This window comes from Gopherus flavomarginatus, chromosome 2 (genome assembly GCF_025201925.1).
Source record: "Gopherus flavomarginatus isolate rGopFla2 chromosome 2, rGopFla2.mat.asm, whole genome shotgun sequence".
Classification (NCBI taxonomy): domain Eukaryota; kingdom Metazoa; phylum Chordata; order Testudines; family Testudinidae; genus Gopherus; species Gopherus flavomarginatus.
Window position 1 is genome coordinate 12039253 of NC_066618.1, and position 12154 is coordinate 12051406.

Below are 12154 nucleotides of genomic sequence, written 5' to 3' on the forward strand. Positions count from 1 at the left end.
GATCAGGGCCTTAATCCCGCTCATGCACTCTTGATATAGCACCCAGGAAGCCCAGAGAAAGGATCAGGGATTCAGTACACTATGCGCAAGGACAGTCTTTGCCTCAGAGACATTATGGTCTGAGAGGCAGCAGGTGGACAGGCAGGTTGGCAGGATGAGGTAACAGTGAAGAGTTTACCAGAAAAAATGGAAGTCTTGGCACATTGTTTATCTTGTGTTCATGTGTGTGCTTTCTTTCTCCATCTTCCCCACCATGCCACAATTCCAGGCATGGCCACTCATGCTTTCTCTCTCTACAGAGCCCTGCTCCAACCTGTCATTCAGTACTCATCCTTTCTTAACAGGGTGTGTTTTGAAAACAGAGAGAGATGAAGTTTCACTATTTTATGTTTATGTGGTAGTGCCTGACGGCTCCAGTTGTGAGCCGGGACCTCTCTGTGCTAGGTGCTGTACAAACAGAACAAAGATATTCCCTGACCAGAAGAGCTTGCAATCTAAGTATAAGGATATGTCTACACTTAAAGTCCTACAGCAACAAGTGCAACTGTAGCACTTTAGTGTGGACACTACGTATGCCACTGGGAGGGGTTCTCCCATCAGTGGAGGTAATCTAACAGACCAAGAGGTGGTAGCTAGGTCAATGGAAGAATTCTTCCATTGACCTCATACTGTCTACACTGGGGGTTAGATCAAAATAGCTGCATCTCTCAGGGGTGTGGATTTTTTCATATCCCTGCAACACATAGTTATGCCACTGTACGTTCCAGTTTAGACTAGCCCAGAGACAGTCAACAGGTGGATACAGGCTGGCGGACAGAAGAGCAGAAGGAAAACGAGATGACACTGGTGAGCATTATGGGCAGTGGTCTTAGCACCCCAGCTGTCTAACCATTGGCTGGTTTTTTGTTGTAGGCATCTTGGGAAAGGAGTTTTAAGGCGGAAATGAGGTGGCTTTGTGGATGGTTCTGGGGAGCTACTCCCAAGCATGAGACACAGCATGGGAGAAAGCACAAAAGTGTTTGTTTGAAGGTTTAACATGTGGATGTTGAAGGCTGGCATTGTTGACTGATCAGAGGCAGGAATCAATGTTTCAGTAGCATATGAGAAGGGATAGGTAGCTTGGGATAGGCTGTGGAGGGCCTCGAAAGTAAAGGCAAGTAGCTTGTGTTTGTTCAACTGATTTTTGAATTTCCTTGAGTTATTTCCATTGGCCAGCTATTCAAATGGCTTTGCATTTTGTACTTCCCTCTGTTGTTTTCATATAGAATCATAGACATCTTGCACTGGAAGGGATCTCAAGAAATCCACCCGCTAGCTGAGGCAGGATTAATGCAGGTGTGCTACTAACACATGACACAACTTACCAAAGGCAAACAATGAAGATTTGCAGTGGGCATTGTATAATGACTCATATCTTTCCCCCTTTCCACCGTTAGGAGCATCAGATGCCTGAGAAACATTATCCACTGGAATCTGATCACCACGTTCATTCTAAGGAATGTGATGTGGTTCCTGCTTCAGATGATTGATCATAACATACATGAAAGCAATGAGGTATGTAATGTGGCTACAGTATCCATTTTTCATGGGCACACTGAATTATTTATTTAGATGCATAAAAATATTACAAAGGGTAGCATCCACATGCTCTCTGCACCCTTAAAATAACTTTAAAAGGATTGAGTGCAGAAACAATATGTGTTGATTAGATAAATATTCATATCTTTTCACTGTTGGTTACCTTGCATATTCAGTAACTTCATATAGTGCATTATGGTCTAAGGGAATGTAATACAATCTAGTGCATTGAAAACAGATTACGGAGAGTGGTATAACCTGACCATCTGTTGATCCCATTATATAGAAGCATTGATGCCTCTAATGAGTAAAGTGGTTTTGTATTTATGTCTGTGTTTTTAGCAACTTATCTGATACTCTGGCTCATGCAAAAATCTGCATTAAATTCAAGTATCGAGGGGTAGCCGTGTTAGTCTGTATTCACAAAAACAGCAAGGAGTCTGGTGGCACCTTAAAGACTAGCAGATTTATTTGGGCATAAGCTTTCCTGGGTAAAAAAAACCACACTTCTTCAGGTGCCCCCGCATCTGAAGAAGTAGATTTTTTTCCCACAAAAGCTTATGCCCAAATAAATCTGTTAGTCTTTAAGGTGCCACCGGACTCCTTATTGCATTAAATTCAGGAATTGTCATGTCAGTAAGTGATGTGACATTTATCAACTTGGTCATTCAGGGCCTGATTCACCTCTTGTGACGGACTTTGAGAAGGACTTTACCCATTGGAATCACTAGGACGATTAGGAGTCATTCAACGTGAACAAGAGTAGGAGTATTGGGCCTTTGAATAATAATAATAATCCATAGTTCTTTTATGGAGATTTTCATCAATACATCGCAAAGTGCTTTATAAAGGAGGTCAGTATCATTCTCCCCAGGTTACAGTAAGGTTTGGAATACTGGAAAAGTTCCGGAAGCCTGGAAGTAAGATAATGTGCCAATATTTTAAAAGAGTAAACAGGATGACCCAGGGAATTATAGGCTGGTCAGTCTGATGGTGATCCCGGGCAAGATAATGGAGCAACCGATATGAGACTCTATTAATATACAAAGAAAGGAGGGCAATATTATTGATGCCAGTCCACATATTTTTGATGAGACTAAACATTTAGTTGATAAAGGTAACAGTGTTGGTGTAATATACTTAGACTGTTGTAAGGCATTTGACTGGATACTTCTGACCGTTTGATTTATAAAGCTAGAAAGATAAAATGAACATGGCATACATTAAATGAATTAAAAACTAGCTAAATGATAGTCCTGAAAACATAATTGTAAATGGGGAATCATCATCAAACAGGTATATCTCTAGTGGGGTTCCACAGGGGTCAGTTCTTGGCTCTGTGCCATTTAAAAATTTTGTGAATGATTTGGAGGAAAACATAAAATAAAGTTTGCAGATGACATAAAAATTGGGAGAAGTGGTAAATAATGAAGAGGACTGGTCACTGAGCTGGATCACTTGATAAGCTGGGCTCCAGCAAACAATGTGTTTTAGTGTGGGTGAATACACACATCTCGGAAGAAAGAATGCAGGCCATATTTACAGGATGAGGGACTCTATCTTGGGAAGCAGTGACAATGAAAATGTTCTGGGGGTCGTGGTGGATAATCAGCTGAACATGAGCTCCCAGTGTGATGTTGTGGCCAAAAGGGCAAATGCAGTCCTCAGATTCATAAAGAGGAGGATATCGAGTGGGAGTAGAGAGGTTATTTTACCTCTGTATTTGGCACTGGTGGGACCACTGCTGGAATCCTACTGCAGTTTTGGGATCCACAAATCAAGAAGGATGTTGATAAATTGGAGACAGTTCAAAGAAGAGACACACAAATGATTAAAGGATTAGAAAACCTGCCTTTATAGTAATAAACTCAAACAGCTCAATCTATTTAACTTAACAAAGAGGGTTAAAGGGTGAGTTGATTACAGTCCATAACTCCAACATCGGGAACAAATATTTAATAAAAAGCGCTTCAATCTAGCAGAGAAAGGTATCATACAATCCAATGGCTGGAAGTCAAAGTGAGACAAATTCAGGTTGGAACTAAGATGTAAATTTTTTACGTTGAGAATAATTAACCATTGGAACAATTTACGGTCATGGTGGATTCTCCATCACAGACAATTTTAAAATCAAGATTAGATGTTTTTCTAAAAGATCTGCTCTAGGAATTATTTTGGGGCCGTTCTCTGAGCTGTGTTAGACAGAAGATCAGACTCAGTGATCACAATGGTCCCTTCTGCTTTTGGAATCTGAGTTTTGGCTTCAAGACAGTAGAATTTGTCCAATGCTGAGTGATTTAGAAACAACAACAAATCACCCAGGGTTTAAAATGCACTTGTATATTTTTGTTCCAGCCCTGGTGTCGGTGTATTACAACGATCTACAATTATTTTGTGGTGACCAACTTCTTCTGGATGTTCGTGGAAGGCTGCTATTTACACACTGCCATAGTGATGACTTACTCCACAGATAAACTGAGGAAATGGGTCTTCCTCTTCATAGGATGGTGTAAGTGCCGTGTGCTTTAAAACTCCTGTACTATAGGACAGTCAGTGTTAAAGAAGCGATATAACCAAGATTGACAAAAGAAGAAATCCGGAGAAGTGATATTTTTGTCATTCAAATCTCACCCCGTTTAACAAAGGCAAATATCAGAGCAGGCTGAGTTAAACGTTGATATTTAAATATACTTTAATGACGCAGCTCAATGCAGGCCAATGAGTGAAAGGTTATGGCTGAGGTCTGCGTCTTTCACTCGCATCATTGTAATTTTATTCCCAACCATGGCTGGGGTGAAGGCAGGAGCATCAGGTGCTGTGTGCATGACTCAGCAGTTTCAGGGGGCAGCAGTTCACTGTGTTGTTGCTTCAGGTTGATCAACCGTCCCTAAAATGTCTGTATTTGTTTAACACCACAGTGCGCTCAGCATAGTGGGAAAGGGGAGACATTGTCCCTGGCCTTACAGGCCCTTACAGCCTTAAAGCAGACAATACAAATCAGACACAAAGGAAAACATTTCAGCATGGAGTTAATTGGGCTGCTTTCTGTGCAGGAACAATGTTACAGCGGCATTTGAGGTCACTAAGGGCTAGATTGTCTTCCTAAAACACAGCCTTTAATAAAGGGTGGCATCTGCCTGTGCAACCCCAGGAGAGGCACGGGCTGTGGAGCCCCAGGAGAGGCACGGGCTGTGGAGCCCCAGGAGAGGCATGGGGGAGGAAATGTGGCTCCTAGCTTGTTCCCAGGAATTAGTAATCTACAGGTGTCCTAATTAAATTACTACCTCCAGCTCAGCTCTGCTGGCCGGAGCATGAGGTGGCCTGGCCACTGCCAATCCTCCTACCCTACCCCCACCACTGAGCAAGCAGTGCCTTGACCCCTTTGTGGCTGCATCACAGGTCCAAGTAGCTTGCCTGGTCCTTGACTCTAGTCCTGAGACATCTAGATCTCTGATTGAGCAAGCTCTTCCTCTCACCCTTTTAGATCCTTTCCTGTGCCCGTCACTCTGCCCTATTTTCTGCTTCGCCTCTGGCAAATCTCATGTCCAGTTCTCTGATCTCCACCGAGGCTTTGGCCAGGAATTGCCAAAAGTCCTTATGGAGCAACAAGGGCATGGACACTTCCATCCCATCCCATCCCCGTGAGAACAGAAAGCCCGATGTCTTCTTGAGTCACTGAACAAGGAGAATGTGTCTTCTCAGGAGGCCAGAACAGATCCCTAGAGTCACAGCCCAAAGCATACTTGATCTTTACATGTGCACCTTAATCCTATCCCTGCTGCCCTCTGCTACAGAGGCTACGCCACGATGTCTCTCTACATTGGCCATAGTCTACTGAAATGTCAGCATTTTGAAGATCAATGTGCTGCTATAGACCTCAGTTCAGCAAAGCTTATGTACCTGAATCCCATTGACTTCAACTGGAATTAAGGCCATGCTTCGCCTTGGAACGTCTGACCTGCAGTGCAGCGCAAAGCTGACCAAGTAGCCAGCACACTGAGTGGCCCTGGAGATGCCTTTTGGCCTGATTTACCAGGGATGTTTGATAGCACTGAGAGAGGCCCATTTGAAAGCAATGTACAAATCAAGCTGGAAAACTCTCCTGATTCTACTCTCCCTTCCAAGGGTGTGACTCCAGAGTTCACGCTCCGAAATCTCCGGGGGCACAGACACATGAGGCGGGTGTGAGTGAGAAGAGAGTTGGTGTCAGCATGACATTACTGTGTTCCAGCCATGTTATTGGGCTGGGTTCTCAGTTGCTCCCGCTAAGTTCAGCTGAGGAGAAGGGTCACAAATCAGCTGCTTGCTCCTCTGATACTGCAACTATTTTTGTCGCCTTCCTGTCCTGCATAGGTCAGAGGAGCCGCAGAGCTGCTGTAAACTGTGCCAGCTCCTCCAAGAATCTTTCCTGGAAGCAAGGGGTCACTGGAGCACAAGATGCTTCAGCTATGTTCCCTTTTCCCTGGGAACTTGCCTAGGGAGGGGAGCGGTACAGAGCTGACTACACTGACTCTACGTCCCCTTGGGATTCATTCTTTGTGATGGGAATTCTCCACCAGCCAGCTACTCATCAGCTTTGTGCCAAGGGACTGGCACAAAATAAACATTATGAGGGCAAGGATCTAGCCCACTGAATCTGGGCACAAAATACAAGATAAAGCAGTAGGAGTGAAAACAGAGGCAGCAGCCTGGCAGGACAGGAAGCTTACAGATGTACCCAGCCACATGCAAAGAGATTAAATTCCCAGTGAGCAATGGTGCATCTGCCTTAGTGCATTCCAGGGTAGTGGGAGAAAGACATGCAAAGCAAACACATGGGATTTCAGAATCATTTATTTTAAAAAAGCCACCGACAGGACACATGGTGTGTTGGAGGTCATGGAACACGCCAGTGGAGCTGGGAGAAATTGCATTCTTCAGAAACTGCCAGAATAACATCTGAACTAGGCAAGAGCTAAACCTTGAGAGAATTCCTCCACGTTATCCTCTACCTTGGGATGGTTAATTTCAGAGCTTCCCCACCCCCAATCCATATGGTGCAGCAGAACCATAAGGAGATTGCAGCCTGGTAATACAACTCTGATCATAAAACCCCAAGAAAGCTCAACTTGCCTTTAAGATATTGCACGGAACGAGGAAAACGTTTTATGATTCGTCCAGAACCTCCTGCTATTTCTTAACTAGCTTTTTAATTTTTCTGTAATTGTTCTAATAATCTGCCTCTTGTAGAACAAATGGCACTAAAGCTGTGAAAAGCTCGCGTCTTGCTAGGACTTCTATTTCTTTTACATAAAACTAGTTAACAGATGCATGAGGTGTATAGCCCATGGCCAAAGGCAGGTGTCACCGTTATTCCTTATACTCCCTGCCCCCAACACACACACACTGACTGACTGTGTTCTGTGTGTGTATGGATTGTGACTTGATCTTTTTTTTTTTTTTTTTTTTAGGTATTCCTTGTCCAATCATTGTTGCCTGGGCCATTGGCAAGCTCTATTATGAAAATGAACAGTAAGTAATGTTAACGATTTTATTTACATAAACAAGTTGCCAGACAGCATAAACATATCCAATGCTGGAAGAAATTGTGCTAAAAGTTACATAGACTGTGGAGATGAAAACTAAGAGATGTGGCTGTCTCATTCCCATTCATCCTCAGAATTGACAAGTTCAGAAAGTTCTGAGCTCAGCTCGAGTGAAGACCCCTAAGTTCAAAGGCTTATCTAAAATTCCTGGGCCAAATCCCCAAATCCTTCCTGAATAGCTTTTATTCAGGTAAAACTCCTTCAGTGGGACTGAGTTAAAACTACTGAGTTAAGGATTTGGCCTCTTGAGATCACAGAACTAGGTTGTAAAGGTTCCAAGAACAGTCTTTGTAGTATTGCAGCTTAATCATATTAAACAAAGGGCCCACATACTGGCTTTGATCCCATGCAGCGCTGGTGTGATACATATAAGGACAAGATAAAATGTGACGGACAGGGTGGGAAGCACAAGGGAATCTGATTTTACATTGAGAGCAATTGTACAGAGCCAAGTTTTTCTTGCCTAGTAGCAGGAATAATTCTGCTGCATAACAAATATGCTTAAGCTCCATATTCTCACAGATGCACTCATTCCATGTCCTTCCCCCATTCGTTTTTGCTCGTATGCTAGCAAATAAGGCAGTGGCCACACAAGGGGGTTGCATTAGTATCACTCGGTATGGAGGATGATGCCTAGTGCTTAGCCTTTCTTGCCCTCCGATATCGCTAGCTTCCATTCACATTTGCACTGGCGTACAATAACCTTGCACAACCTGCAATGCCCCATGAACAGACTTTTGAGATCAATGCCATGACTTCAAATGATTTTATATTGGGCAAGTCTACAAAGTATCCAGTCATCTGCCCACCCAACTAGTATCCAGAAATGCTTATGAGTTGGAGCATGAAACATTCTGTAGTGTCAGGCACCCGTCGGAGAGGCCGAGGAAAACATGTACTTCTGCACTCTATCAGAGACTGAGATATCAGCTACTGTTCTCCAGGAGATCTTACCCATACAATCAAGCAGATACAATAAAGCTCATATAAATGAATAGCTGATAAAGGAATAAAGCTGTTCTGTTCTTCACATTTATATTAATGTTATACAAAGGGTAAGACTTAGCATACCTTAATGAACTAAAACAAAAGCAAGAGATGAATTCTTTGCCAGTGCTTTGCTGATGGCTATAAATATGCACACATTTTCTAGGACATTATGTTTGTTTAATCAGGTGGTATAGCTAATAACTCCTACTAAATAGAAAAATTAAAGCACAGATCAAAACGTTTTTTAATCAAAAGTCTACTTAACTCTAACTCCTTCTGGATGAGTCAGCCCAGATGTTCGGACGACATTCTGTTCGTGACGGTTGCAGAAGTCTTTCCGTGTGCTGAAAAAATACTGAAATAATGGCTGAAATGTGAACTACATAAATCTGTGCCAATGTAAGGCTAAGAGTAAAACTTGATTCTTGTTTTTGAGAAATTAAGTGGAATCAGCTCTGCCAAGCCAGGCTGATTCTTATGTTCACATGGGACATGCTCAGCCTATTCAGACAAGGAGAAATAACATGTGACTTCCCCCATGTGATCTAACCTAACAAACCAAATTCAGATGTGAAATACAGAACAAACAGCAGCCTCCAAAAATATTCAGATAAGTGTGGCGGGGCGGGGGGAAGAGATCTCCAAAAGTTCCTATGGACTGTTCAAAGTCAAGGACAAACTGTGACCATATTGCTGTTAGTTTGGGGAAGCAATTTGAAATATAATCAAGGCAGATTGGAAGTATTTTTGTGGTTCAAACTGTGTAGCTCTAAAGATGATTAAATCAATAAGATTGCAGCCACAAGGAAGAATAGATATGCTTAAATAATGAATGATTCCATGAAACCAAGTGAAAAGCTTCTGATTTCACCTGCATTAGAGCCTTTGATCAATATAGGGAATAATCTAATTTAAGATTATTGAGAACATTTTCTCCAGTGGTTTGCTCTGTTGTGGAATCTGGCTACCCTCCAGAAGAGAAGTATTGTAGGCACCATGTAAAAACAACCACCAAGTGATGAAGAGCTACTTCTATAGCAATTTCAGTGATGGACAATCTGTAAGGATAAGAGCAGTAGTAAAAGTCTCATTAACAATGATGAAAGGACAGTGATATTTGAGTTATGTAAAGTCCTATCAGGGAAGCATGGGGGACTATTAATTAGCATTATTCAGTGTACAGGTGTTCCTGTTTCTTTCATCATAACAAGATCTACTCAATGGCTTGTCCTCGCTGACACTGAAAAAGCTTTTATTTGTTCTTGGAGGAAGGTGGAAGGAGGCAAGGAACGGGTGGAATGCATATGTTGTTATAGCAGTTTTTTTCATGGCTCTCCACTACAGATATAATTGTCATACACACTCTATCAAAAAACCCAAATAAACAAAATAACTTTTCTGGGATTAGGAAGTGGCGGTTACAGGGGGATTGGTTGGTTGTTGTAAAAAAAAAAGGGCTATATGGTTTTCATTTCAGGATTGGGGCCTTAGTTTGGATTTAAAGGTGAAAATTAATGTAGGTAAAGGGAGAAGGTCTTGGTCACTGAATTATATCAGTTGCATTGATATATGCCACCAGATATCTACTTAATTATAAATTCTTTGGGGCAGGGATGTCTTTTTGTTCTGTATTTTCACAGCACCTATCACAGAGGGGTCCTGGTCTGTGACTGGGACTCCTAGATACTAGCTCGGTGTAGATAATGCTTTTAGTCTATGAAATATGAATTCTATACTAGAATGGATATATTGGTTCCAAAGAACTGGACCAGTTGCATTGGCAATAACTTCTTCCCCAAAAATCTCAGGGCATTAGCTGCTGGCTCTCCACAGACTGCTCCTTGGGCTTTGAGTTCCTTTATATGCCTCAGTCAAACTCATTATTAGTCCCACTGGGATTCCTTGACTAGCACAGCCTCGTTTCCAGAAGGTCCTTTCCTGAAGGTCTCAGACAGTTCAGTTCTTTTTCCTTGGCAGCTTCCCCAAAATCCTCCAGGTCCTGGCAGCTTCACTGAAACTTTTGTTTCCTTTCCTTAATATATCTCACAATATCCTTCTTTGTCCCCACACTGCTCCAGCAAGTCATTCCTTTTATTTTCCATGTCATTTTTTGAGGGGAGTGGGGGGGTCTCACTTCCAGTTGGATAATAATTTGGGCAGCAAGAAACAGCTCTTTCCAATTGCTTCTCTCAGGCCACATCCACACTACAGAGTAAAATCGAAATTAATAAAATCGATTTTATAAAACAGATTTTATAAAATCGATTTTACGCGTCCACACTAGGGCACATTACTTTGGTGGTGTGCGTCCATGGTCCCAGGCTACCATCGATTTCCAGAGCGGTGCACTCTGGGTAGCTCAGTAAAAGAATGGGACCAATAACTTCGATTTCCGTCCACACTAACCCCGAAATCGATTTAGTAATATCGATTTTAGGGTTACTCCTTTCGTTTAGCTGGAGTACAGAAATCGATTTTAAGACCCCTTAAAATCGATTTTAAGTGCCTTGTAGTGTGGACGGGTACAGCGTTAAATCGATTTAACGCTGTTTAAATCGATTTAACGCTGTAGTGTGGACCTGGCCATAGTGTCAAATTCTGGAAATGTTTTTGCAAATAGTTATCAGCTTGCACAAACCTATATTGTGTGCAACCAGAAATAACATTTTAATAACTTAACAGATAACTTAGTACAAATGATTCAAAATGATCTCATTCAATCTGATTTTATTGTGGATATCAAGCTGAGAAAAAGCAAGTAATTGTAGGACAGCCTAAATTCTGGCGTTTGAGAACTATCGCACCTGTTACATTTTGTAATGTTTCTCTAATAAGAAAATGTTCTTCTCAAGGTGTGCCATGAATGCTGTGCCATCGACAAATATATTCTCTTAGCCTAGGAGTCATTAGCAGGCCACCCCCATATTAGAGAAGATTTTTTTTGCCACTGCAGTTCTTACAGTAATTCTGCTTGAATCATGCTTTCCTTCAAGCCAGCTCATTTGTCTCATTTGCCTGTTATTTCTTTCTTCTCTCCTAGACTATGAGCTCCTCTGGTTAGACTCATAGAACCATAGAGTTAGAAGGGACCATAAGGGTCATCTAGTCTAACTCCCTGCCAAGATGCAGAGTAGAGATTGTTATTTACTATATGACTGTTTTCTACTATATGATTGGGGCCCCAACCTGGATCTGTCTCTGTCATGTAGATTGTAAACTTCTTGGGGGCTGGGAATGTCTTTACTTTTGTGTCTTGGCATTCTAAGCATTGTCTGTGCTTTACACATAATCAGATGTTGCAATGTACCATGGCCATAAACCAACTGACAACGCGGCCGTCTATGAAATCACCCTAGCCAATGGGAATAGAAGTCATAACTCTGAACTCCAAAAAGAACACATCACTTGAGTTGGATTACAAACTCCCATGACCCAAGTAGGAGACCTTAAAGGGCTTGTTGCATGTTGAGGTCAGGGTTCAAAATATCATACCCTCTTATATGTTAGACACTGGAAACAGGAACTGGGCTACTTGGATTCTATCCACCAAAAAGATATACAGAAAAGCCAGTATATGGCAGTATGAAAACACAGGTTTAGTTTGCCATGTATCAAAGAAAGAAATTAGTTGTTCGTCATTAACATAGGATTGGAAATGAGCTCCTGAGTCATTGACACCAGTCCCTTGATAACTAAGGCAATCATGTCACATAATCATATAACAGAAATGAAGACAAAGTAAACCCTCTGCAACAACTCTGCAGTACGTGACTCTGGTTCATTGACCTTCCGTTTACTCCCATTGCCTTTTAACTGAAGTTCAGTGAATTTCCTTGGAATTATATTGGATGAGAATGCTTGTCAGACCAGCTAGCTTTAAATGAGTATGTCTTTGTTGCACTCTGGGATTGGAAACTTTGCCTGTTCAAGGCCCATGGGATGGATTCCCTGTTTACACACAGCCAGGGTTTGGAAAAAGTCTTCCTGTGGATTTAGGGGCC

At 42.0% G+C, this 12154-nt stretch overlaps 1 protein-coding gene and 1 long non-coding RNA gene across 3 annotated transcripts in view; one reads left to right on the forward strand and one right to left on the reverse strand.

The window, feature by feature from the left end:
* LOC127045963 (uncharacterized) overlaps positions 1-12154 on the reverse strand; it is a 593465-nt gene that overhangs the window by 368708 nt on the left and 212603 nt on the right. The window lies entirely within an intron of this gene.
* Positions 1-12154, forward strand: part of CRHR2 (corticotropin releasing hormone receptor 2) — a 199314-nt gene that overhangs the window by 112766 nt on the left and 74394 nt on the right. For both annotated transcript variants that reach the window (XM_050942736.1, XM_050942737.1), the window contains 3 exons: positions 1437-1554; positions 3934-4087; positions 7029-7089. In XM_050942736.1, coding sequence (XP_050798693.1) covers positions 1437-1554; positions 3934-4087; positions 7029-7089 — 333 coding nt within the window. The remainder of the gene's footprint in view (positions 1-1436; positions 1555-3933; positions 4088-7028; positions 7090-12154) is intronic.